The sequence below is a fragment of the Heptranchias perlo genome, chromosome 4, assembly GCF_035084215.1.
Source record: "Heptranchias perlo isolate sHepPer1 chromosome 4, sHepPer1.hap1, whole genome shotgun sequence".
Classification (NCBI taxonomy): domain Eukaryota; kingdom Metazoa; phylum Chordata; class Chondrichthyes; order Hexanchiformes; family Hexanchidae; genus Heptranchias; species Heptranchias perlo.
In genome coordinates this window covers 49,662,552-49,687,348 of record NC_090328.1, presented here as the reverse complement: position 1 = coordinate 49,687,348, position 24,797 = coordinate 49,662,552, and the positions used below count along the sequence as shown (strand labels likewise).

Below are 24,797 nucleotides of genomic sequence, written 5' to 3'. Positions count from 1 at the left end.
TTCCCTGGGCTAGCTCTTAATTCACCATTGTTGATCTCAACACTTGAAGTACTGGCAGAATGGGGTGGAAACTATTTACTTATTTGTTCACATCTCAGATAAACAAATTTAAGTTTCCTGCTTAATTTTTCCACTTGTAGTTTTCATGATTTTTTTTAAAAGTTTGTATTTTCACATAATACCCTATTTAGCCTTCTGAAGACCAATCTGAAAATGAATATCGTCTACTCCTTGAAGTTACTTAATTTAAATTACCTGATAGTTCAAATTGAAATCCTGCAATAAGTATCTCCAATTGAAAATTGTGGCTTAATTGAAAACCTCTTAATTCAAACTATCGGTTAAATCAAAATCACCCCATACGGGTCCTGACCAGTGAAATGTGCAGCTTAATATGAATTCAGCCCCACGGTCAACAACAGGTGCCTGGTGTGACAGCCCTTCCCCATCTGAGCACATTGAGTGGAGAGAGCGAGCAGTTTTGGGAACAGTTCGCAAGACACCTACCGTTGAGGAAAAATTAAAAGCCAAGAAATATTGCTCTTTTTGGGGGATAAAATCAAGTGTGTTGGGAGTGGAGAATCAGGAAATTGGGGTAGAATCAGTTTCTGCTGGGTTTCCACCTCTAACTCACTCCCAAGGGGGTTGGGGGGTGGGGGTAGTTACTTCTTCCACGTCCCCCCCCTCCTCCTCATCCCAACACCACTTTTGGGGGTGTCTGCTGGAATCCCCCTAAATCCACCAGTTATACCTCCAGTACAGTCACCTCCGTAAAGCATCTGGGCTCCACAACGCCCTATCCAAATGGCAATTGATTCAACTTGGATAGATTGCAATTTGAATAGGAGCATCAAGAAAGAAGTTATGGGGCTTGCAGATCTTTGGGCAGATCAGGCTAGTCGCCTACCCCTCTGACCTGATGGAACATCAAAGCGTTGCTTTGAAATATCACCAGGTTCACGGGGTGGGCTCCCCAGCAGTTCCCGAGATTTGGAACATAATTACAGCAAAACCAGACCAGTATGTGGAAGTTCCACTCCGCTGCACTTCCACTGGCATAATGGTGCTGCAGGAACTTCTAGGCTAAAGTCATTAAATATGTTGAGAAGCACCATGGAGAGATGAAGAAAGTTGTGGTGCAGAAACATAACATCCCTCCCTCCATCACCTGAAAAAGAAGGAAGGAATCTTCGCTGATTACTAGCAGAATTTTTCCAACCTGTGTCCAAGGATGCACTCTCCAACTTGTTAAAGCTTTGCTAAGCTGGTTCAAACAGGCCAGAGCAGCTAACTTTTCAGGTCTGTCTGGCCTCGTCTTTCTGGAAAAGACAAATGAATTTGCTGAAGAGCTTGGAACTGACTCCATGCAACTAGCATTCCCTTAGAAAGTATCGACAACTGGGTGCATGATAAAATTCATGAAATTTTGTCTCATTGCAAGCCTGAAAACATCTTTAATGCTGATAAAACTGGCCTTTTTTACGAGCTGCACCAAAGCAATATACTAACTTCCATCAATGAAAATACTTAGGTGGAAAAAAAGCCACACAGCGGTTTCCACTACTATGACCTGGGAAAAGATAAAGCTGCTGGTGATTGGGAATTCCAAATCTTCCAATGTTCACCCCCAATGTTTTTGTGGTGTGGTTACTCTGGTTGTAACTTACAGAAACAACAAGAAATCATGGATGACTGGTGTTCTTCTTGAGGAGTGGCGATGTCATTTTAACTGAAGCATGGCATTGCAAGGTTGAAAAATCACCTTGATAGTGGACAACTTTGTGGATGACGTGAAGTGGTTTAATCTATGTGCAACAGAGCGAATATATCTATTGCCAAACATGGCGTCTGTGAACCGGGCAATATATGTTGTTATCACTTATGCTGTGAAACAGCGCTGCAAGAAATGTTTGGTGCAGAAAGTGGTGGCCATGCATGATGCTGGAGTGCCATTTTATTTGGATATTCTACAGGCAACACATTTGATCCGTTCATTGTGAGGATCTGAGAGGAGAATCCATTGCTTACTGCTTTCAACAGTGCAAATTCAGCCCACTGCCAGAGGAAGCGGCTTCATCTGACACAGTTGAGGTTCTCACATGGGCACCAATGGCTGACTTTGAAGCAATGAGAGCTTCCTTGAGCGCATGAGTTGTCTGTTGCAACTGCCAGCAGACCTGAGTTTCGAATCCATCTTCCATTTGTTTTGTCCTAATTCTATGCTTTGGTTGCAGCCGAGTGGTCCGTCTGGTTTTATTCTTCTTATTCTTAAGACGCTCCTTAAATCCTACCTCTTTGATCAAGCATTTAGCCACTTGCCATAATATCTCCTTATGTGGCTCGGTGTCAAATTTTGTTTGTAACGGTCCTGTAACCATAAACTAAGCGCCGTGGGACATTTTACTAGGCGCTATGTAAATGGAAGTTGTTGTTCTTCTTCTTTGTAACAGTTTGATACAACTGAGTGGCTTGCTAGCCCACTTAAGAGGGCAGTTAAAATTCAACCACGTTGTAGCTGTCTTGCCTCAGTTCTGTGAACTAGAGTTGTTTCCATATTGATTTTTTTTGCCTGGTGTCCTCAGTCCTCATTCCATTGTGACTTCAGTCTATTTATACCCAATATCTTCCACAAGCAGAACATTTCAAAACTGAGAATCTTTAGTTTATCTTCTGCCATTATTGTCTTCTATATTGGTTTCATCCTCAAAGTGCACTTTGTTCTGAGAAGGCAACCTATTCCATGCATCAAAATAGCCAGTGACTAAAACCAAAGTTATCAAGGAAATTGCCTGGCACTAATGACATCAGTGAGGTGGGTCAGACTCATGGGGCTCGATTTTCAAATCAAAGTCCGGGAGCTGGGGAGGGAGCAAAAATCGGGAAAATCCCGAGCGGGTAAGGAACCCGGCTACAACCCTACAATTAAAGCCGGCAGGAAGATATTTAAAGAAGCAAATGTACCTCATTGAGATACTAAAGGTACTTTATTTGTTACATAGTAGGTAGTTACAACGATTTTCAACTTACCTGGGCGGCTTTCCCACGGCTTCCGATTCATGCCTGGTGAAACCAGATGTGAAGGGCCGGATCAGGCAAAAATAAATGAAATAAAATAACATTTCACAAAGTTAAAAAAATAAATAAACCTACCTTTCAAACAATCTCACCTGCACCCCCCTACTCTGATATCTGACCCCCCGATGTCTCTTATCTGATCTCTCAACCCCCGTTGTCTCTTCTCCGATGTCTCACCCCCTGATCTCTCCCCCCCGACAATGTCTGATGTCTCCCCCGATCTTTGTCCCCCCACTCCCTGATCCAGCGCCAGAAGACCTCTCTCTCTTTCTCCTCCCCCTCCCCTCGGCGTTGCAGCTCCTGTCGGCAGCCAGCCTGTCAATCAAGCTGGCTGCCGGGCACGAAACCCGAAACAAGATTAATGAGCATCAATTACCTCTCGATCACGTGGGGAACGGTAAGATTTTATTATCCGGGTGTGCCGCGCGCCCATTGACCCCCCCCCCCCCCCCCCCGCTGCCATCCCGCCACCGTTTGAAAATCGAGCCCATGAACTCAGAGGATTTAAAATGAAGAAGTTGATGCATACTTTTAACAATGAAAACAAACGAGAATAAACGGGTTAATGTTAAACATGTTAATGCAGACCCGGGTTTCAATTAGCTATCAGCTGTCTCCTGCTTTTATCTACTGAACCAGGCTCATTGTGGCAAAAATAGCAAGAATGAGATGCAGTCTCATTTATTTACCTCATATGTCAGTTTAAAGATGAGGCAACATCTGATCCTAAGAAAGCTTGGAAAAGTTTCATAATGAGCTCCTGCGGTTTTCGGTGCTTATATTACAGGGCAGAATCAGAGATTAGCAGCAACACCAGAACAACTGTGCATGGGTAGGGTTTGCACATGAATAGTGTCTTTAAAGTAAGTTTTATAACTTTACCTCTGACTTGCATCCTGCTGTTTTGGCTGTGTAGTTCAACATCCTATTGACTTTGCTGATTGCTGCTCTGCATTGGTTGGACATATTTAGCATAGAGTAGATTAAGACTACTAGGTCTCTTCCAGCTTCATCCTTAGCTATTTTAACGGCATTCACGGAGTACGCATGCCATCTATTTTTCCTTTCTACATGTAGCACTTTAGACTTGTCTGCATTAGATTTAATTTACTATGGCTCTGCCCACTTATATATCTTGTCCCACTCACTCTGTAATTTCTGAACTGACTCTTCCAATTTTGTTGGTCCCTCCTAATTTGGTATAATCTGAAAATTTGTCCACTTTACATTGAATTTCTGTACCCAGGTTGTTTATGTAAATTAGAAACAGTTGTGGTCCCTGCACTGAGCTCTGAGGCACTCCACTAATTATTCCCCACCCCCACCTCCCCACTCTGACAAAACTTCTCGAACGAGTACTCGTTGCTTCCTACCCATTAACCAGTTTGTAATCCATTCTCAAGGTTTACCCTGAATCCCATAGCCCTTAGTGTGGAACTTTATCAGAAGTCACGGTACATCACGTCATTTGACTTTCCACAGTTCACTTGGGTTGTCACTTCCTTAAAGAAGTCAATGAGCTGGTCAGACAGGTTCTTTCCCATCTGAATGCATGCTGACTGCTGCTAACTAGGTTATTGATCCTCCAGTTTGCTCCTGATAATTGATTCCACATTCTCTCTGGTATATTGTAGCACAAGAAAGCTAGCACTGTGATACAAATGGGCTATTAACCCTGTCAGATTTGAAGCTAACATGTTAGGAAACTAAAATAGACTTGCACATACTAGAATCACCAGGCTGATTGTTTTATAAATACCAGCTAATCTGCGGCGCTGCTCACTGACAGTCTAGAATCTGGCACGTGGTTGTGATTTTTAGGTACTAACCTGGCCTGTCCTTTTAAGGCCACTGATCTGTTGAAATCATCGGAATAGGCACATTCTGAAGTTGCTGCCTCGAGTTTCTCCAGATTGGCAACCGCTTGAGTCCTTTTCCGGGAAAGTAGCCAGGATATCTGAAGATCACAAGAAAAAACAGAAAATGACTGGCTTTCTTTTCTTTCTGTGTATATATTTTAGATTGTTCAGTTGTGATTTGATCAAAATTTGAAATCTGGAATGTAGCACTGGAAGTGTGATATCTGAAGTATGACAGACATGCTAGAAGCTAGACTTTCATGCAGATAGATGTTTCTGATTAAAAATTAAAGTCAAACTTAAATGTGGAGGAAAATTTTTCAAGGCTTTACAAAGGCCGCGGAGTCTGTAACAGGAGCACATTGACGAACATGTTACTTTGTGACTGAACATTGGAAACTACACCCATGTGTCTTGAGCATGTCCGCCCCCGGCGTAAGCTTCTCCCAGTAATTTGCATGCTGCCTTTTAGTTTTCTTTTGTGGGTGATCTGTGACTAGGATTGCCAACTCAGGTTGGACATATTTCTGAAAGCAGCTGCTCTCCCAGAAGGTATAGCAAATGGTCATTTGTATTAGGACCAACACTTATATGCAGGAAGAGTACGCATGTATGCTAAAATGAGGACACTTTCCTTGGCACTTCTCCTGATGCCACAAAACATCTTCCTTATTCGTTCCCAGATCCTGGTACACTGTGTTCACTCTCTGGGCAACCTCTTCCCAGGCAGCATGGCCCTCTGATTTTGAGGCGTGACTTTTTCATCTGAGGATGAAAATCTCCTTTTGCCACACCTCCATCATGAGCAGTTCCAAGGCATCAGAGCTGAATAATGGTATCTTCCCAGAGGCCATCGTCTCAGCAAATCCTAATAGCATCCTGTGGCTCCAAAATCCTGTTGGGAAGTGTCTTTCCTTTTCTTATTGGTAGCCAACCTGCAGGGAGCTCATTCGAATGAGGGTTTGGGATTTGAATCAAATAACCTGGCCAGAGCAGTTTCTCTTGCAGCATGCACAGTTTCACATGCACCATCGGCATGTGCACCCACGGATTTTTCCAGAATCGATAAACTAGCGTACACTTACCTAGGGTTTTGTGCCACTGTAATTTAGAATAACTATTGGTATCTACTAGTTAGTTTAATTTAAAATAGTTTAATTCTATTATATTTTTAAAGTTAAGCTCACTATAGTGAGTGTGTTTGATTTGCAGTTGCAGCTGCCTATTATAAAGAAGTGGAGAACAGAAAAGCCAAAGTTTATGATAAAAAACAGAAAATATTGGAAATGCACAATTTACAGGTGCAACGACGTCGAATTTAGCTGAGCGTCAACTCGCACTCGATTTGCACATGTGTTTGGGCCACCACTAAATTCGTGAAAGCCTTTTTTTAGGCAGCCTTGGGGCCCATCTGAAATTAGCATAGGCCTCATTTCAATATAGGAAAAGGACAAGTTACATTTTGGATGTAGACCCCTCTCTTTTTCCAGGTGCTGATGGATATGGTGTGCATTTCTAGCATGTTTTTTTTATTTTGGGTTTTCAAAATGTATTGTTTTTCTTTTAGGTCAGAACCTGTAACATGTTCATAAGAGTAAAAATAACTCCTGTATAAGTACTGACTGTTGTACAGGATCAAAACACCAAGGGCTGCAATTGGTGTTTAACAGAATTGTCTTCCAGAACAAAATCCCACCAAAAATAAGCAAACGATAAATCATTTGCCTAATGGTGTCTGGGACATGTTAAAAGGTTCAGCAGATGCCTGGTCTCATAGTGGATCAATGCAGGATCTTCTGTTTATTCATTAAATCAAACTTCCTTTTCATCCATCAGAAAATGTATCCATTTCCATCAAGAATCAACTGAGGTAATTTTAGAGTTCTTACAAGTCACTAAATAGTCTTACCAATTACAGATCATTTTTTTAAATTTTAAGTGCTTCAGACTAATGCAAGCAATAGTGACAGAATGTTAGTGTAGACTAATAAGTCCGTCTTTCTGTAATTGTGAATCAATATGAGCTCAGGGTTGTTAGAAGAATGCTTCGGACAGATACAAAAATGATCACTTGCAGTAGCTCAGATTCGTTTAGTGTTAAATGGAGATTTGATCAACAGCAGGCTAGGCAGACTAAACATTGATTGTACTGTTTCATTGTCATTAATGAAAGGTGAGTGGCAGATTTAGAAAAAGGTATATTTCCCTCCAAGCTCTATTAAGGCTATTAAAATACAACATCAGCAAAGTGCTCGTGGAATCATTGCACTGGTAAATGATGTACTACTGAGTCTCCAGCAGTCTTACTTACAGGTTGCTAAGCAGACAGTAAAGAGCAGTTTTGATCTATCCAATATTTCTTTTACCTTTTTCCTCCAAGAACCAATTTTAAATTATCTTGAATACTGTTTAATTTGTTGCGAAGTTGGTTTAACTACAAAAGCGAGCATTGCAAATACCACCTCCTTTCAAAAAAATAGTATTCATGGAGAAAACTGTGGAAATCATTCAGATGTAATGAAAAGAATGCAACTGACTGTACAGAGCTAAAATTGAAACTCAGTGAAGACTTTGATGAAAATTTAGCTTTCTTGGCTCTTAGATTGTGTACTTACATGCTCAATTTCTATCTATCTGTTGAACAAAAAAGCAAAAGACTTAAGTGACTCAGTTGACAATTCTCCCCAAAAGAAAACATAACATTGAGCTGCTTCAATCCCTGTTTTCTCCAAAGTGAACAGTTTACAGATAAGTATAAGAGGGGCAGGTAGGTGGGAAATGCCATTCGGTGTAGATAAATGTGAAGTAGTACATTTGACTTGAAATAACAGAGAGTGAAATATGCCCTAAATAGTAAAATTCTCAATGAACTGGAGGAATGGAGCAATCTAAGGCTGCTTCCTATTAGGCCTGTTTGAGGAGCAGTGGAACTACAGCCCACTTTTTCTGCTGCTTCTAATGGCCGTTCTTGGAGGCACAAGAAAAGTTGGGCTTTGAATCCTTTTGGAGGCAGTGAGTACCCTGCACCTGCCACTAACAGCAAGCTATCAATATAAAAATACTGCTTCTTATATACATTGGTTTAATTATTTCTTACAAATTCAAATTTGCTTCAATTGGGTGGCAGGTCATCGTAATGGAAACATGTTAGTTGTATCACATGATCATATCAGGTTTTATTTCACAGCATGATGTAGAAAGTCAGAGTATGACGGCAGATTTAAACAATTAATGAACACGGCTCCATGACACAAGTTCATGTGGGCTTCTCTTTACCTGTTTGTTCAACCGCAGTGGCCTGGGTCTAAATATTAGGGGCAGTTTTGCAAGACTCCGCTGCTAGTGCAAGTCAGTAGTAGGGGTGGAACACTATAGCCCCAATTCTTTGACCCATGCTCAGTGCTAGCAAGGCCCTGCGCCAGTAGCAGAATTTCACAAAATGGATTCTTTATTCTTTTGTTTCTCAGTGGTGTATATTTTAATTGCATCTTTCCTAATTTTATTCTGAAAGCAATTTCTCTTCAATTACTTTATCATCTAATGCAGTCTTCCAATTAATCCTCCGTGATCTCTTCTCCTAGCATTAACATTTAATTTTCTGAAGTCTGGCACTCTAATTGTAATTGTCCTTAATTCTCTTCAGTAACTCACATCCTGTATTATGATGATGTACCTAAATGTTGAGGTTTAATGGTCTAATTACTTTCTTTCTAATTAGTAAATAATGGATCTGTTCAGTTCAAATTAAATAGTTCTTATAATGCGATATTAATCTATGTAAATGTATTGTAAATAAAGCATTCTATAGAGATCACAAGGTTCTGCGGTATAATTGGTAGATTCAGTTCTTGTGAACAATCACTTTGTAGTCAGAAACAACATTGTTGTTGACTTTTATCAGGCTATTTAGCCCGTGGATCTCAATAAAATTCGACTGTAAAGATGCTTGGAACCAGATTGCTTATACTGAGCCCTGCCTATCTCAGGATAAGAAAATGAGATTGCTACGGTTGTTATAACTGTTAAATAAAATAGATAACATTGAGCTCATGTCAATGACATGAACCATCAACTGTCCGACGAACGTATCTCTGCAGGTGGTTCACAACTGCACTTAATTACATAGGAACATAGGAACAGGAGTAGGCCATTTAGCCCCTCGAGCCTGTTCGCTATTCAATGAGATCATGGCTGATCTGTGATCTAACTCCGTATACCCGCCTTCGCCCCATATCCCTTAATACCTTTGGTTAACAAAAATCTATCAATCTCAGATTTAAAATTAACAATTGAGCTAGCATCAACTGCCGTTTGCGTAAGAGAGTTCCAAACTTCTACCACCCTTTGCATGTAGAAGTGTTTTCTAACTTCATTCCTGAAAGACCTGGCTCCAACGTTTAGGCTATGTCCCTTAGTCCTAGACTCCCCAACCAGCGGAAATAGCTTCTCTCAATCTACCCTATCAGTTCCCCTTAATAGCTTGAAAACTTCGATCAAATCACCCCTTAATCTTCTAAATTCCAGGGAATACAACCCTAGTTTGTGTAATCTTTCCTCGTGATTTATCCCTTGGAGTCTAGGTATCACACTAGTAAATCTACGCTGCACTCCGTCCAAGGCCAATATTTCCTTCCTAAGGTGCGGTGCCCAGAACTGAAGACAGTACTCCAGGTGTGGTCTAACCAGGGCTTTGTATAGGTGTAGCATAACTTCTACCCCCTTGTACTCTAATCCTCTAGATATAAAGGCCAACATTCCATTAGCCTTTTTGGTTATTTTCTGTACCTGTCCATGACATTTTAATGATCTATGTACATGGACCCCTAAGTCTCTTCGGACCTCCACTGTTTTGAGCTTTTCAACATTTAGAAAGTACTCTGATCTATCCTTTTTGGGTCCAAGTGGATGACCTCACACTTGCTCACATTGAAATCCATTTGCCATAGCTTTGCCCATTCACATAACCTATTAAAATCTCTCTGTAATTTTATGCTTCTAACTACACTGCTTACAATGCTGCCTATCTTTGTGTCATCGGCGAACTTGAATATGTGGCATTCTATCCCGTCATCTTAGTCATTAATAAATACAGTGAATAGTTGAGGCCCCGTCATAGATCCCTGTGGGACATCAGTAGTCTCTTATGAGTGACTTTATCGAGTGCCTTCTGGAAGTTCATATTAACAACATCCCTAGTCATTCCCCTGTCCACTACTTTAGTCACCGCTTCAAAAATTCAATCAGGTTCTTCAGGCATGACCTACCCTTTGCAAATCCATGCTGGGTCTCTGATCAGTTGAAAATTTTCACAGTGTTCAGTCACTCTATCCTTAATTATAGACTCTAGTAATTTCCTGACAACTGAGGTTAGGCTAACTGGTCTATAATTCCCTGGTTTCCCTCTCTTACCTTTCTTAAATACGCTATCCTACCCTAGAATGGTCTTCGGGTAGGGTACCCTCCACTACCCTATCTGAAGACCATTCCATGCATTGCGATTAATGTACTGTGTATAAAGAACTGCTTCCTGAACTTGCCTTTTTTTCAATTTGCACATATGTGTTCAAGTCCTACAATCATGCTTCACCTTGAAGAAGAGCTCAGAATTAATCTGTTCTATTTTACCTCTTAAAGTCCTCTCTTTAAGGTTGAAGAGTGCAGTTGTTCTAATCTTTCCTTATAACCAAGTCCTCTGATACTAAAAATCAATGTTTCAGCCCTTTTCTATACCATTTCCAAGGGAATGGTTGTTTTCTTTGTGCTTTGCTAACCAGAATTGAATGCAGTATTCAAGGTGTGGCCTGACACGGGCACCATACAGGTTCAACACGATGGCCTCAGACTCTACGAATTTGGCAACATAACTCGGCATACTGTTCGCTTTGCTGATTATTGCTTTGCAATGAGTGGACATGGTAAATGTTGAATCTACTATTATTCCCATATCTCTTTCAGCCTCCTCCTTAGCTAATTCAACACCAATGATTGGAGTATCCTTGGGCTGTCCGGCATGCTATCCTCTTCCTCTACTGTAAATACTGACACAAAGTAATTATTTAACATGTCTGCCATTTCCTTATTTTCATTTACAATATCACCATTATCAGTTTTTAAGAGGCCCACATTGCTCTTGACCACCCTCTTTTTCCTAATATAATTGTAAAACATTTTTGTGTTGATTTTGATACCATTGCAAGTTTCTTTTCACACTCCCTTTTTGTAGCTCTTACTATCTGTTTTGTCACCCTTTGCTGTTCTTTGTATCTCTCTCAGTCACCAGGATCTGGGCTATTTTTTGCGTATTTGTATGCTTTTTCTTTTATTTTCATGTTGTCCCTTACCTCTTCTGTTGTCCATGGCTGTTTTGTTTGGCAAGTAGAGCTCTTGCCCCTTAGGGGTATAAACTGGTTCTGTAACATGTTAAATTCTTTTTTGAACACCTCCCACTGATGTTCTGTCTATTTGCTCAGTTTACTGTAGACAGTCTCTGTCTCATCCCGTTGAAGTCGGCCTCACCTAAATTTAGAATTTTAGTAGCTTTTACGGGTTTCTCCCTTTCAAACACCACTTTGAACTCGATCATATTATGATCGCTACTAGATAAATGCTCATGCACCGTTAGGCTGTTAACTAAATCTGGCTCATTACTCATTATTAAATCTAAATATGGCCTGCCCCCTTGTTACTTCTAGGATATATTGTTGCAGAAAGCTGTCCTGAACGCACTCAAGAAATTTGCTACCTTTCTGACATGAGCTCGTATGCTTATCCCAATCTATATGAAAGTTAAAATCCCCCATTAAAATCACTCTGCCTCTGCTACATGCTTGTCTAAAAGTTAACAAGGTGCACGTTACTATAGGTATAACCATCCCAAGTCTCAATACTGACTGTACAAGAAGAAACTCTCCTTAATCTGATCTGCAGATTTTTGTTCACCTCTATGTTTAGGGTTCAAATTCCATTAGACTGGCTTATGTTATGTAAAGAAGTTAACCCTATAGATTTGCCACAGTTTCTCCCACAGAATGTATCGTATAGAGTGACAATAAATAAACCTTCCAATATATTCTGCGTGCAACCCCAGCAATTGATTTTGAGAAGTGGTAGTAGAGTTAGGGGGCTGAATATTGAATCCTTCTGTCACGTACCCTCCGTACAGGAGGAGCAGGAGTGCTCCTCTGGGCCCCACAAAACTACCACAGCCGTTCCTGGCTCGGACTCAACCCCTGCCCTCCCAGGACCTACCTGTAGGTACTGCTGGCGCCCCAGCCAGACGAAATTCCTGTGATCCAAAGCCAGCGAGCCACCTTGGGGGGCTCATTTGGTGTCTGCAGCTCGGTAATCGGTTTCAAACAAGGTTGGGGGCCTCTTCGCCACTGGAACAGGTTGCCTGCCGACACGCAACGGTGGTCAGCCACCCAGAAGTCAAAATCTACCTCAGGGTGTGCTATGTTAATGTAGTAAATGTCTGATGGTATTTGATTGCGTCATTATAGTTTTGTGATTACCATATTTGGGTAGGTGGAGTTAAGTGTGCCACTCTTGTATGGTGCTAAAGCTATGTCAGGAGTGTTCCTGACATTTATGAAATAGTAACATGAAGGAGGTTACTCTGAACTGTAGTTATCAATGTCTCTTTATGTCTTTCTTACAGATATTGGCTGACAAACAAAGTTTACATCAAACGACCAAGCACAGGCCTACTGATGTACACACTTGCAACTCGATTCTGTGATGAGATCCACCTTTACGGATACTGGCCCTTCCCGAAAGACGCAAAGGGGGCACTAGTTAAATACCACTACTATGACAACTTAAAATACAGATATTTTTCTAATGCTGGGCCACACCGAATGCCACTGGAGTTCAAAACGTTAAAATCGTTACACGACAAAGGAGCTCTGAAGTTAACAACAGGGAAATGCGTGTAACCCTAAATGTCACAGCTCAAAAAGCAGAGTTGGTGCGATATTTGCACACTGTAGATTTTCTGTGAAACGACAACTCCTCAGTGATAATTACAACAATGCTGTAAAGTGCCCATCGCCCAGCTAAGTTTACAGCCTCAGACTGTTGTAATGAAATAATATAGTCTCACTGTTAGGAGCAAAAAGCAAGAAGTGCTGTGTTAACAATGATTGAATATTGATTGACAGAATGCTTCAGGTCTGTGAGCTCTGTCATCACTAGTAGGGCTCTGCATTCATTGTGGCCTCAGAAGTCCTAAGAACTTAATGGGGCTTAGTGTTAATTAGTGGTCAGTATTTGTCTTGAGCAGCCGTCTCACCAAGCGATCAATGCCAAAGTGCTATCTGCGTGTTATAATTACAACTGAGTCACAGTTTCAAGACACATCTTTCTTGTCGTATGTGAATCAGCCGAGGGTAATATCAGCTGTAAGAATTAAAAGGCCACAAGAGGACTTAAGGGCTGATAGCACCCCTGCTCAGTGTCGTCGGTAGTTTTATAGCTCAAAGAATGTGAAGAAGTTGTCTTATGTGGTGTGCTGAATGTGAACTGTAAAAACGTAAAGGTGCCCTTTCTGCTGGTACCAAAGATCTTTATATACTGATCCTGTTAGAAGTTGCTTGTAAAGACTGATTTTTGGGGAATTACTAGGGTAAAATGTTTTGTGCAATTATTACATTCGGTTTCAGCGGAAGGAACAAGGAGACAAAGAAGGTAGAGCAGACAGAATAAAAAGCACAAGTCTTATTTAAACAAAAGCACAGGTTACCAGATCCTTAAAGCATGTTAAATGGGAATTCTACTCTACTGTTTTTTTTAAAATCGAACTGGTACATTTCAAAAGTTCACTCACAAACAAAATTCTCCACCAAATGTTCTGAATCATGCTGTGAGTAGTGGAAAAATCCTACTTGTTACGCTACATTTTTTTAAACCACTATCAGCACTATTTCTCCTTCCTGTACTTCATTCTGTGTACTGTGACGCCATTGTGGTCAAATCGTATATTCTGTGGCTGCACTGGTAAAGCTTCTGCTTATTTTTTAATGATTTTTTAAATACAATTCTTTAAAACGATATTCTTGTTATAATATTTTATACCTTACAACTCATCCATGAGGATCCCAGGTCACCTGTGCTTGGCCCTAGTTCCAATGTAGAGGTAGACCTCCTGATTGCACTACTCCAGACAGTTGTAAACAATTTTACAACACCAAGTTATAGTCCAACAATTTTATTTTTAATCCCACAAGCTTTCGGGGGCTTCCCCCTTCCTCAGGCGGTGTGGAAAAAGAGCAGACAGAGCAGTGGTTGCAGTGGAGGCCTTCCTGTAACACTAGGAGTTGGCAGGAGTGATCCAGGATCTTCTCAGGTAGATTTGGAATCTTGTAATGTATAATTTTATTAATTTATTTCTATTGATTGTCTTCTGCAAATGTTGGAACAGAACCACATTACCTAGCTACTAGCCTGGAATTTCCTTAAATGAGTTACACCACTGTTGCCCCTTTAAAAATTATGCCCACCGGTGGCCTCTGGAGGGAGTTACACACGTACTCATTTGCATTCCCATTGGTGCAAGCATTCGTGTGAAACTGGTATATAACGGGTGTAAGCAGCTGAACTACCTGGAAACTTCTGTGCAGCTTTTAAAAACAAAGTTCAGCCTGCAATCTTCAGCAGCAGACTGAGCGATGAACAGATAAGAGAGGAACAGTGCTTGGCTCTTTCACATCACTCTCAAATAACTTCAATGTCTGTCTTAGCAATATTTTTGTCATATCTGAACAGAATAATGACCACTCAAGCACCATCTGTTCCCAGAGGGCAACAGGGTATGGCACCAAGCCAGAGAAGAGGAATGCTCATTCAGACTCATTCAGACCTCCAAGCCTCCTGGATAGCATTGAAGGCAAGATGAACAGGTCCCTGGGTGTGCATGCCACCAAGTCACCCAGAATTATTGTTTGTGCAATCTGAAGGGAGGTGACACTGACTACCAATTCTTTAACCCCTGGACTGCAGAACAGTGCCACAAAAAGTTCCATATCCTCCGCTAGGCAGGCAAGGTAACTCATTGCAAACCTCTCCCTATTCTTCTTGCCCACCCTGGGCACCAGCACACTCCTCACCCTCTTACAACAATACTAGTTCAACTAACCCTTCACAGTGCTGTCTTCTAAAGGAGGTCCCCAGTTCAGCGTCTTGAACTATGGCTACCCAGCTCCTCTCACAGCAATATATGTAAAACCCTAAAACCGCCTCCTCAACTTTAACCGCCTCATACCCCCACATCTCTTACTTTACCTCTCCCATGCCACTTGGCACACACTCTTCAACTGATAGCCTTCTTCCATCACCATTTGGTGCACAATGCCCACCACAGAGCACTGGAGGGGTTTCTCCAACCTTAAGTACTTCACACACTTCAAGGAGAAGGCCATGGAGCTCATGGGGAGGCACTCAGCTCTTGCCATGGGAGATGGCAAGGACAGTGGTATCTTGCAGGTACCAGGTTACTGACTGAGCACCTGCACTGTCACCCTGGTATCCCTCTGAAGTACCACACAGCACAACCTTCCACCCCCTTACCTACCTCCTTAATCCCAAGGGGGTGGTATTCACCGATTCTTAGCTTCTACCCTTCTTTCTGGCAGATCCACCACAGCAGTGGGCATAGGAGGTAGAAGAGGACGATGATGGTGAAGAGGATGAAGACCAATCCACCCAGGAATCGAAGATGCATGATACTGCTATTCTTCAGGACAGCAGCACATGCCAGGCCTCCAGTTGACCCCCTCATAGCATTACACCAATTGAACATTGGAGGTGCCACCAAGCTGCCAAGGCACAAGCTAGCATGAGATGAGGGCCATCTCAGTCACATGAGTCTTCTGTACAACATGTACAGCCAACCACTTCCAGCAATCCTGGCCCTCAGGTAGCACCTAGAATAAGCAGCAGTTTAGGGGGAAAAAAGGCACATGTAGGCTTCCAGGGGAACCATGGTGTTAAGAAAGAATAGGTTGATTGTGTGAATTTTGAAATTCACTGTAATAAAATAGAATGTGCACTGACAAGGCACTTCATTACTGATGGAGGTTAGAGCCAAACAGGAAAGGGTGTATTTACATGGAGTTGACGTCTTCACTCAGATGATGATAGGCGCAGTCATGTAGGGGTAAAAAGGACTGATGTGTTATCATGTAGTAGAATGGGTTGTGGTTTGAGGGAATGTCCCATTATTTTAAAGTGAAGGAGAAGTCAGTAAGGCTGTGATGTCAAAGGTAGACTTTGTCCCATGAAGTGATTGCAGTGATGACATGTGTTTTGATGCCTCTTGTAGTAAATGCTGCCCGCGTTTCCTTTGCTCCATCCTGTGGTGCTGCTGGCTGTCCATGATAATTTACACAAGAGTATACCCATAGGGAATGCCATACCTGCTTCTGAGAAGCCCTGACTGTGGGTAATGTTAGGGGGTGTCTGAAAATCTGCCGGTGGTCTGACCATATGAGATGCAGTTAGTAGCAAGTGCAGATGTCTGTAGGCAGAATGGCAAAAAGAAGCTACTTTAAAAATCATCTTCTACTTGTAGAAATCTGTATTCAAAGATCTCCAGATTCTTCTTCTGTGTCAGGAACTCCTCACTTCCACCTTGATCAGCTGATCCTGGAAGTTGCTGTGCCTCATATAACTTGGTGTGACTTACCCTGAGTGCATGAGCAGTGCAAATCCAGGAAACTTGGAGCTGGTATGCCACTGGCTCTCACTGGCATATGCGAATGAGGGCAATGGTGACTTGGCGGGTGAATCGCAGGAGGGCTCCAGAAGCACTAGGAAACCCGGGTAAGACCATTTAAAGGCAGAAATCGGGCGGAAACTTTCTCATCAGTGAAAAAATTCCTGTATAGTAAGTGTGCTGGAAATAGCAAGGAAATTCACCCGTACTGAGTTTAATGCAGGATTGATTGACCCAGTATCTATTCTAAGGCTTGTGCCAGTTTTGGAACTGAAATGAACCCAGTCCATCAAGCACAAAATAGCTATATAACGATCCTCTGAGATTTCTCAGCTGAGTCTGTAATGCTAGCGAGAGTTTGTTTTTGTCAGATGAGGATTCATATACCTGGATGAACAGAACAATCTGCCTTGAGGGAAATCAGAGACAAGCCAGAAAAAGGTTGGCTGTGACCTATTTTATCAGAGTAGCTGAATTTGGGCAATTTTCAATATTTTAGACTCAGTAGCATACTCATTCTTGCAGTTCGTTAACCACACTTTGGGATTTACCTTACTTGAAAATATTAAGAAAAGTCTTTTGCTTAATTCAATGGGAAAATATGGCTTGTTAAGTGTCCCACAAATAAATGCTGCCTTCCTCAAGGCAAGCAAATAGCTCGGGAATCCTTTTGAGCTGTGAGGAAGCAACACACAGTGTGTGTATGTCTTGACATCCAACTGAGAAATCCTTCATCCTTGCAAGTTAATGTTCTGTTTTATTCATGAGTCCTGAAATCTTTATTACACTGTTGTTACTGTGAGAAAGTAAATAGAGGTTTTATTAGAGTTTTCTTTCAAACACCTCAAATGTTCAGCATTTTTCTTTCCAATTTCCTCTCCGCCCCTCTTCTCCTAGAGACATTGGGGGTAATTTCCACTGAGTGCGGACAGAAACCTATTCGTTGCGGATCAGCCACCCGTTACACACCCGCCCGATTTTCTTTTCCGAACGGGCGGCCAATCGGCAACTGCCAGTTTTCTGCCCGTACCAAAAGTGACAGTTATGTCTATTGACTTTTTGCTGGAATACAGTTCCACCATCGTTGGTACTATCCAGTATCTTTCCCAAGTGGCTGATCTTCATGTGTGACCCTTGACATTGAGTGTTGGCAGGATACTTGACTACAGGGAGGGGGGTGGGGTATCAGAGCCAAACCCAGATCTTGCCCTCGCCTAAAGTCCTCACACACGTACTTCCAGCATGAGTCATTGAAGAGAGAACAGAAACGGAACATTTGCCTCTTACTAAGCCGGGGATATTAACTGTATCGCATCTATCATTGCCCTTTTCTGTCTCCTACTCAGAACATAAATAATACGTGCATTTTCATAATGCTTTATCATATTTAAACATCGCAAAGTGCTTCACAATGAACTATCTTGAAATGCAGCTATGGAGCTTTTCTGCACCAGCAAAGACCCACGGATAGTGAGGAGATTAGTTTCCAATTAATCTGTTTTTTGATGGTAAGCTGAGGGTGGAATGTTGGCCAGGGCACAGGGAGAACCCCCTGTTCTTTGAATAATGCCACAGGATCTTTGAATGTAATTCAGAACAGTGGTAGCATTTAATTTTATTTGCCACATATGGAGAATTGCAAATTATCTTATCCAGTCCTGATTAGTACAATTTGACAAAAAAAACCTACGACCTGAATTATGTAGCAAGCTTGAGGCAATTTTAATAAAAATCAGTTTCCAGCCCTGATGAAGTAAATGTTCATGATTTTAGTGTAGGCAATCGTACTTGTCACTTTACAATGAGAGCACTGATTTTTTTTTTGTTGAAAATTATGAACTTCCAAAAATACTTAGGTTGTTATTGCTGTCAGGGTGTAGACCTGGGAGAATGTTTTCAATGCATTTATGTGCTGTCTTAAAAAAAATGAAAGTGCAACAAGACTCAAAAGACTTTTCATTACATCCTACTAATGAGAAAACAATACCTACAATATGAATATTATAAATAAGATTTAAATACTGTTTCCCTGGATGATACAGGAACAATTAAACATGAAGGTTTTTAAATGTAATTGCCTGTTTGTTTTGTATTTTCAATACAAGTATTGATACCTTCAGTTTCCCAGCATCTCAGTAGTACTTTCTTCTCTCTGAGGGTGGTGACCCACGCTGGGTAGAGTTCCAAAGGCACCAACAGCCGTCTCGCGCAAGGCTTGAGGTCTAAGCTTGAACAGTGGGGAGGGGGGGATTTCTCATCCGCAATCCCACCTGAAATCTCCGCTGCTTCACTACCCCGACCAGGATTTTCCTTCCTCTACCCAATGTATGAAAATAGCAACAGGGGTGTGTGCCCGAGTCCCCAGAGGATTCCCCTCCCATCTTATTGCCACTTCCCAGGGCTGCCATGTGAAAGATGGTGAAGCGATAGTAAAGACCCCAAATTCCCCCAGTAGAGGAAGAATGCCTTGTGGCATCCTCTTCAGATCAGGCAAAGGCCTTCAATGGAAGCCTTGCTGTCATCTTTGGGATGCAGCTGCACCTTTAAAGTCCCTCGCCACCTTTTCAGGACTTGCTGACCCGGCACTGAAGGACTCCCTCTTGACAGTGGGAATCCTGCCAGGAGCTCACCTGGCATACGGGATGAACCCTGATCCGGGAAAATGGGTACACCCGAAGTGGCATTTGCACTGTTCCCGCTAATCCCACGAACTTCAGGGAGGGCACTGGTGGGATTACAACCTGCCAATTTTCAGCCCTTATGCATCTATCATCTTCCCAGGAATCCATTTTTGTTAAGAGAGACTGCACTCACAGGTACAGCCATTTTTAATTTAATTAAGGGTCTAGACAGAGTAGATAGAGAGAAACTGTTCCCATTGGCAGAAGGGTCAAGAACCAGAAGACATAGATTTAAGGTGATTGACAAAAGAACCAAAGGTAACATGAGGAGAAACCTTTTTACACAGCGAGCGGTTAGGATTTGGAATGCACTGCCCGAGGGAGCGGTGGAGGCAGATTCAATCATGGCCTTAAAAAGGGAACTGGATAAGTACTTGAAAGGAAAAAATGTGCAGGGCTACGGGGATAGGACGGGGGAGTGGGACTAGCTGAATTGCTCTTGCATAGAGCCGGCACGGACTCTTGTGCCGAATGGCCTCTTTCCGTCCTGTAACCTTTCAATGATTCTATGAATTCTATACTGACACATAATACCCAGTATGAGACTTCTGTCTCATTCTGGCTTATACACAGATAAGATCAGAGCTGTGCAGATATTTCTATTGCTTTCACAGCGATCCAGATTGGTTCTATGATAAGACTGTATATGCAAGCACACCAGAGCCTAGGCAGTGAAAATGTGTCATGACCCATATAGGCTGTGTCTTCACATTTCTCTTTCAATTCTCTTGAAAGTACAAATTTCGGTCTCCAACCTGCTTGTGGTACTGAGATTGCCTTGGTCAAAGTCACCAACTATGTCATTCCACATGAGTGGGAGTACTTTTACTTTCAAGAGCAAATGGTACAAAATACACAGCACATTGCAGTGAACTTTCATTCTTTTTCCATAGCTTTATATCATAATGGTAGACACCTTCATTTTATCCAGAAGTAGGATTCATACTAATTTTATATTTGTATAAAAATACAAGTATTATTGCTGTGCATATATTGTAGGACTGCTGCCCCTGGTGACAACACTGTAATATAGATACTAGTACCTCGAGAAACACAAGATAGTTTTTCTGCATGCCAAGGAAGGCAAACACAAGTGACCATTGAGGAACAAAAAGAGAAAATGCTGCAAACATCTGAAATGTTAACTCAACTGTTCTTTCCACAGATGCTAACTGACCTGCTGAGTGTTTCCACTTTTTTCTCTTTTTATTTCAGATTTCCAGAATCTGTAGTTTTTGTTTTTTTGACCACTGGTGGGGGGCAGGACATCATTTCTTTTGGGCTGTTGGGGGGGTGGGGGGGGAGTGGGGTTGCTGAAAGAGAGGTCATTGCGTTGAATCTGTATGATTCTCTTATCAGACTACACCTTGAATATTGAATTGACTTCTGGTTACCAAAGCACAAGGAAAACGATCAAACCCTGGAAGTGGACCAGAAAAGGGCCAAAAGGCTGATCCCTATTATCAGAGGACTTTATTTTGAGGAGAGTTTAGGAACTGATGATTCCAGAGGATAGGGAGAGGTCAACAATGCTGGTGAACATGAAGCTGAGATGCAAGAGTTGGATAGTCAGGAGGTTGGCTGGAAGGAGGTAGAATTTTAACATCTTTTGAACTTTATGAAGGAAATGAGTTTGGTGTAATGGTGAGTGGAAATTGCTAAGTGAGGGAAGGGTAGGTGGTAGAGTTAGGAGGAGGGGGATGAGAGGGCCAGAGAATGCTCCAGTGGACAAGTGGATGACCTCAATTTTGGAGACAAAGAAGTCCACTAGCTACTCATATTTAGTTGCAGACATGGGGAAGGAAGTTGCAGATGAGAGGATGTCTGAGGAGATAGTGCTGATGAAGAAAAGAAATTTGCAATTACAAGATGAGGACGGTCATTTGGCCAATCTAGTTCATCCTCCCAAAGAAATCTATGGTTCCTCCTCTCCTCAAACCAACTAGCTGCCCCTTGACTGACTCCAGACAGTTGCCTCCACTACCCTACCCGAAGACTATTCCATGCATTGTGATTCATGTGATTTGTGTAAAGAATAGTTCCTGAACTTGCCTTTTTTTCAATTTGCCATATGTGTTCTGGTCCTAGGAACATAGGAACAGGAGTAGGCCATTTAGCCCCTCAAGTCTGTTCGCCATTCAATGAGATCATGGCCGATCTGTGGCCTAACTCCATATACTCGCCTTAGCCCCATATCCCTTAATACCTTTGGTTAACAAAAATCTATCAATCTCAGATTTAAAATTAACAATTGAGCTAGCATCAACTGCCGTTTGTGGAAGAGCATTCCGAACTTCTACCACTCTTTCCGTGTAGAAGTGTTTCCTAACTTCACTCCTGAAAGTCCTGCTCTAATTTTTAGGCTATGTCCCTTAGTCCAAGACTCCACAACCAGCGGAAATAGCTTCTCTCTCTCTACCCTACCAGTTCCCCTTAATATCTTGAAAACTTTGATCAAATCACCTCTTAATCTTGTAAATACCAGGTATTACAACCCTCATTTGTGTAATCGTTCCTCGTTATTTAATCCTTGGAGTCCAGGTATCATTCTAGTAAATCTACGCTGCACTCCTCCAAGACCAATATATCCTTCCTAAGGTGCGGTGCCCATGACTGAACACAGTACTCCAGGTGTGGTCTAACCAGGGCTTTGTATAGCTGTAGCATAACTTCTAGCCCCTTGTATTCTAGTCCTCTAGATATAAAGATCTGCATTCCATTAGCCTTTTTGATTATTTTCTGTACCTGTGCATTACATTTTAATGATCTATGTACATGGACCCCTAAGTCTCTTTGGATCTCCACTGTTTTGAGCTTTTCACCATTTAGAAAGTACTCTGATCTATCCTTTTTGTTCCAAAGTGGATGACCTCACACTTGCCTACATTGAAATCCATTTGCCACAGTTTTGTCCATTCACTTAATCTATTAAAATCTCTGTAATTTTATGCTACCATCTACATTGCTTATAATGTTACCTATCTTTGTGTCATCGGCAAACTTGAATATGTGGCTCTCTATCCCGTCATCTAAGCCATTAATGAATACAGTGAGTAGTTGAGGTCCCAACACAGATCCCTGTGGGACAACATTAGTCACATCCTGCCAATTTGAGTACCTGCCAATTATCCGTACTCTCTGTCTCCTGCTCCTCAGCCAATTTCCTAACCAGGTCAATAATTTGCCCTCAATTCCTTGAGCTTCAACTTTAGCTAACAGTCTCTTATGAGGGACTTTATTGAATTCCTTCTGGAAGTCCATATTAACAACATCCATAGGCATTCCCCTGTCCACTACTTTAGTCACCTCTTCAAAAATTAGGTTGTCAGACATGACCTACCTACCCTTTACAAATCCATGCTGGCCCTCTCTGATCAGCTGAAAATTTTCAAGGTGTTCAGTCACTCTATCCTTAATTATAGACTCTAGTAATTTCCTGACAACTGAGGTTAGGCTATCCGGTCTATAATTCCCTGGTTTCCCTCTCTCAACTTTCTTAAATACCCTACCTCACCCTAGAATGGTCTTCAGGTAGAGTACCCTCCACTACCCTATCCAAAGACCATTCCATACATTGCGATAAATGTGACTTGTGTAAAGAATCACTTCCTGAACTTGCCTTTTTTCCAATTTACACCTACGTGTTCTGGTCCTACAATCATGCTTCACCTTGAAAAAGAGCTCAGAATTAATCTGTTCTATTCTACCTCTTAAAGTCCTCTCTTTAAAGCTGAAGAGTGAAGTTTTTCTAATCTTTCCTTATAACCGTGTCCTCTGATACTAAAAATCAATGTTTTGGCCCTTTTCTATACCACTTCCAAGGGAATGGTTGTTTTCTTTGTGCTTTGCTAACCAGAATTGAATGCAGTATTCAAGGTGTGGCCTGACACGGGCACCATACAGGTTCAACACGATGGCCTCAGACTCTACTAATTTGGCAACATAACTCGGCATACTGTTCGCTTTGCTGATTATTGCTTTGCAATGAGTGGACATGGTAAATGTTGAATCTACTATTATTCCCATATCTCTTTCAGCCTCCCCCTTAGCTAATTCAACACCATTAATTGGAGTATCAATTCATCAATCTATTTGTCTTGGGCAGCAGCGGAAAATTGACACAGCGAATTGGCATCCCACTTTACACTCCATGGACTTTTCCATGGACTTCAATGGAAAAGAAAATTGGGCAGAGTGAAAAACAGGTGGCCAATTTGATATTTCCTGTTTATACTCCATTGAGTCTTACTTGCTTTCCTGATCATCAAAATCTACCATAAGACCAGCCACTGGAAAAAGAAACAAAACATAAATGGATTAAAACTACTGGACATATATATCACTGTGCAAGACAGGTTGCCATAGAGTTGTGCCATCTGTTGCTCAATGATCTACCCTCAACATCTGGTTCAGGGGACCGCCCTTCCTGTAAAAGTGAAGATTACCACTGCATGAAACTTTCATACCACCAGATCCTTCCAATTCACCGCAAGAGACGTCTGCCACATCAGGCAGTATCAGGGAAGTGACAATGGCCATGTTTGCAAAGGGTAACACCTCCATCACCTTTCCTATGGAAAGGAGGCTTCAGCTGGACAGGGTGCACTGCTTTCACCAGATGGCAGGGTGCAAAGAGAACACATGTTATTCATGTGAGCACCAGGTTTCATTGTATCAATGGCCTCCATGAAGAGAAAAGTATTTTCTCCCAATCAATGTTCAGGTGAGATATGACCATAGAAACATCATCATGCATATCAATGGGCATTATCCAGGAAGCTGCATGATATGTTCATTGTATGGCAGCCCACAGTGGCCACGTCATTTGAAGGAGAAAACACACTAGATGGATGGTTCTTAATACACCAGGGCTATTCCCCGAATCCATGGCTGCTGATCTCCACTGACAAAGCCACTGACACCAGAGGAGCACTTTGCCCTGGATGCCTCAACTTCTGTTTACCTCAACTATCAGAAGAAGTGTACCACGCAGTTTGGGCACAATGAATGACTGTAGAAAATGGCAATGTTTGTGCACAAGACTTGAAATGACATTTCCTAGAGCAGCAGGCATTCCCAACTTAGGTTGGCACCATAGTTGATAGTTCCCCAAGAAATGTATATAAAAACGAACAGCACACTCACCTTCGCTTTGCTTCTAATACCAGTTCTTCTTGATTTTCAGACAGTTTTGAGAGAATTGAATGACTGCATTTACTTGGTTTGCGATTTCCCTCCATGCAATTTGCACCTATGCTTTTACGAGAAGATGGCCTTGAGACCCAAGTAGGGCTATCTTTTGATGCACCTCTTACCGCAGGACTTCCAATTTCAGCATTAAAAGAACCAGTGTTGCCTATATGTTTCTGCTATTACACTGTGAACAACTAATCTACTTTTCTGCCACCAACACAGCTTCCCCTTTTATGGCAAACTGCGACCCTTTAACTTTTGGTACTTTACCAAGGACTA

General features: G+C 41.9%; 1 protein-coding gene and 1 long non-coding RNA gene across 3 annotated transcripts in view; one reads left to right on the top strand and one right to left on the bottom strand.

Moving 5' to 3' along the window:
• The window catches only part of LOC137320915 (CMP-N-acetylneuraminate-poly-alpha-2,8-sialyltransferase-like), a 54,326-nt gene extending 35,613 nt beyond the window's left edge, over nucleotides 1-18,713 (top strand). Inside the window, exons 5-6 of one of the 2 annotated variants that reach the window (XR_010962675.1) lie at nucleotides 12,592-14,277; nucleotides 15,563-18,713. Coding sequence is in view for 1 of the 2 variants with exons in the window: in XM_067982906.1 (XP_067839007.1) it covers nucleotides 12,592-12,868 (277 nt within the window). In the remaining variant the exon portion in view is untranslated. Of the gene's footprint in view, nucleotides 1-12,591 lie in introns of both variants that reach the window. The other variant, XM_067982906.1, reaches the window with a different exon arrangement.
• On the bottom strand, nucleotides 3,028-12,343 carry LOC137320916 (uncharacterized). The gene is made up of 3 exons (XR_010962676.1): nucleotides 12,183-12,343; nucleotides 4,905-5,032; nucleotides 3,028-3,060 (listed from the first exon to the last, which is right to left on the bottom strand). It is a non-coding gene; the product is annotated as an uncharacterized lncRNA (long non-coding RNA).
• Nucleotides 18,714-24,797: the final 6,084 nt, after the last annotated feature.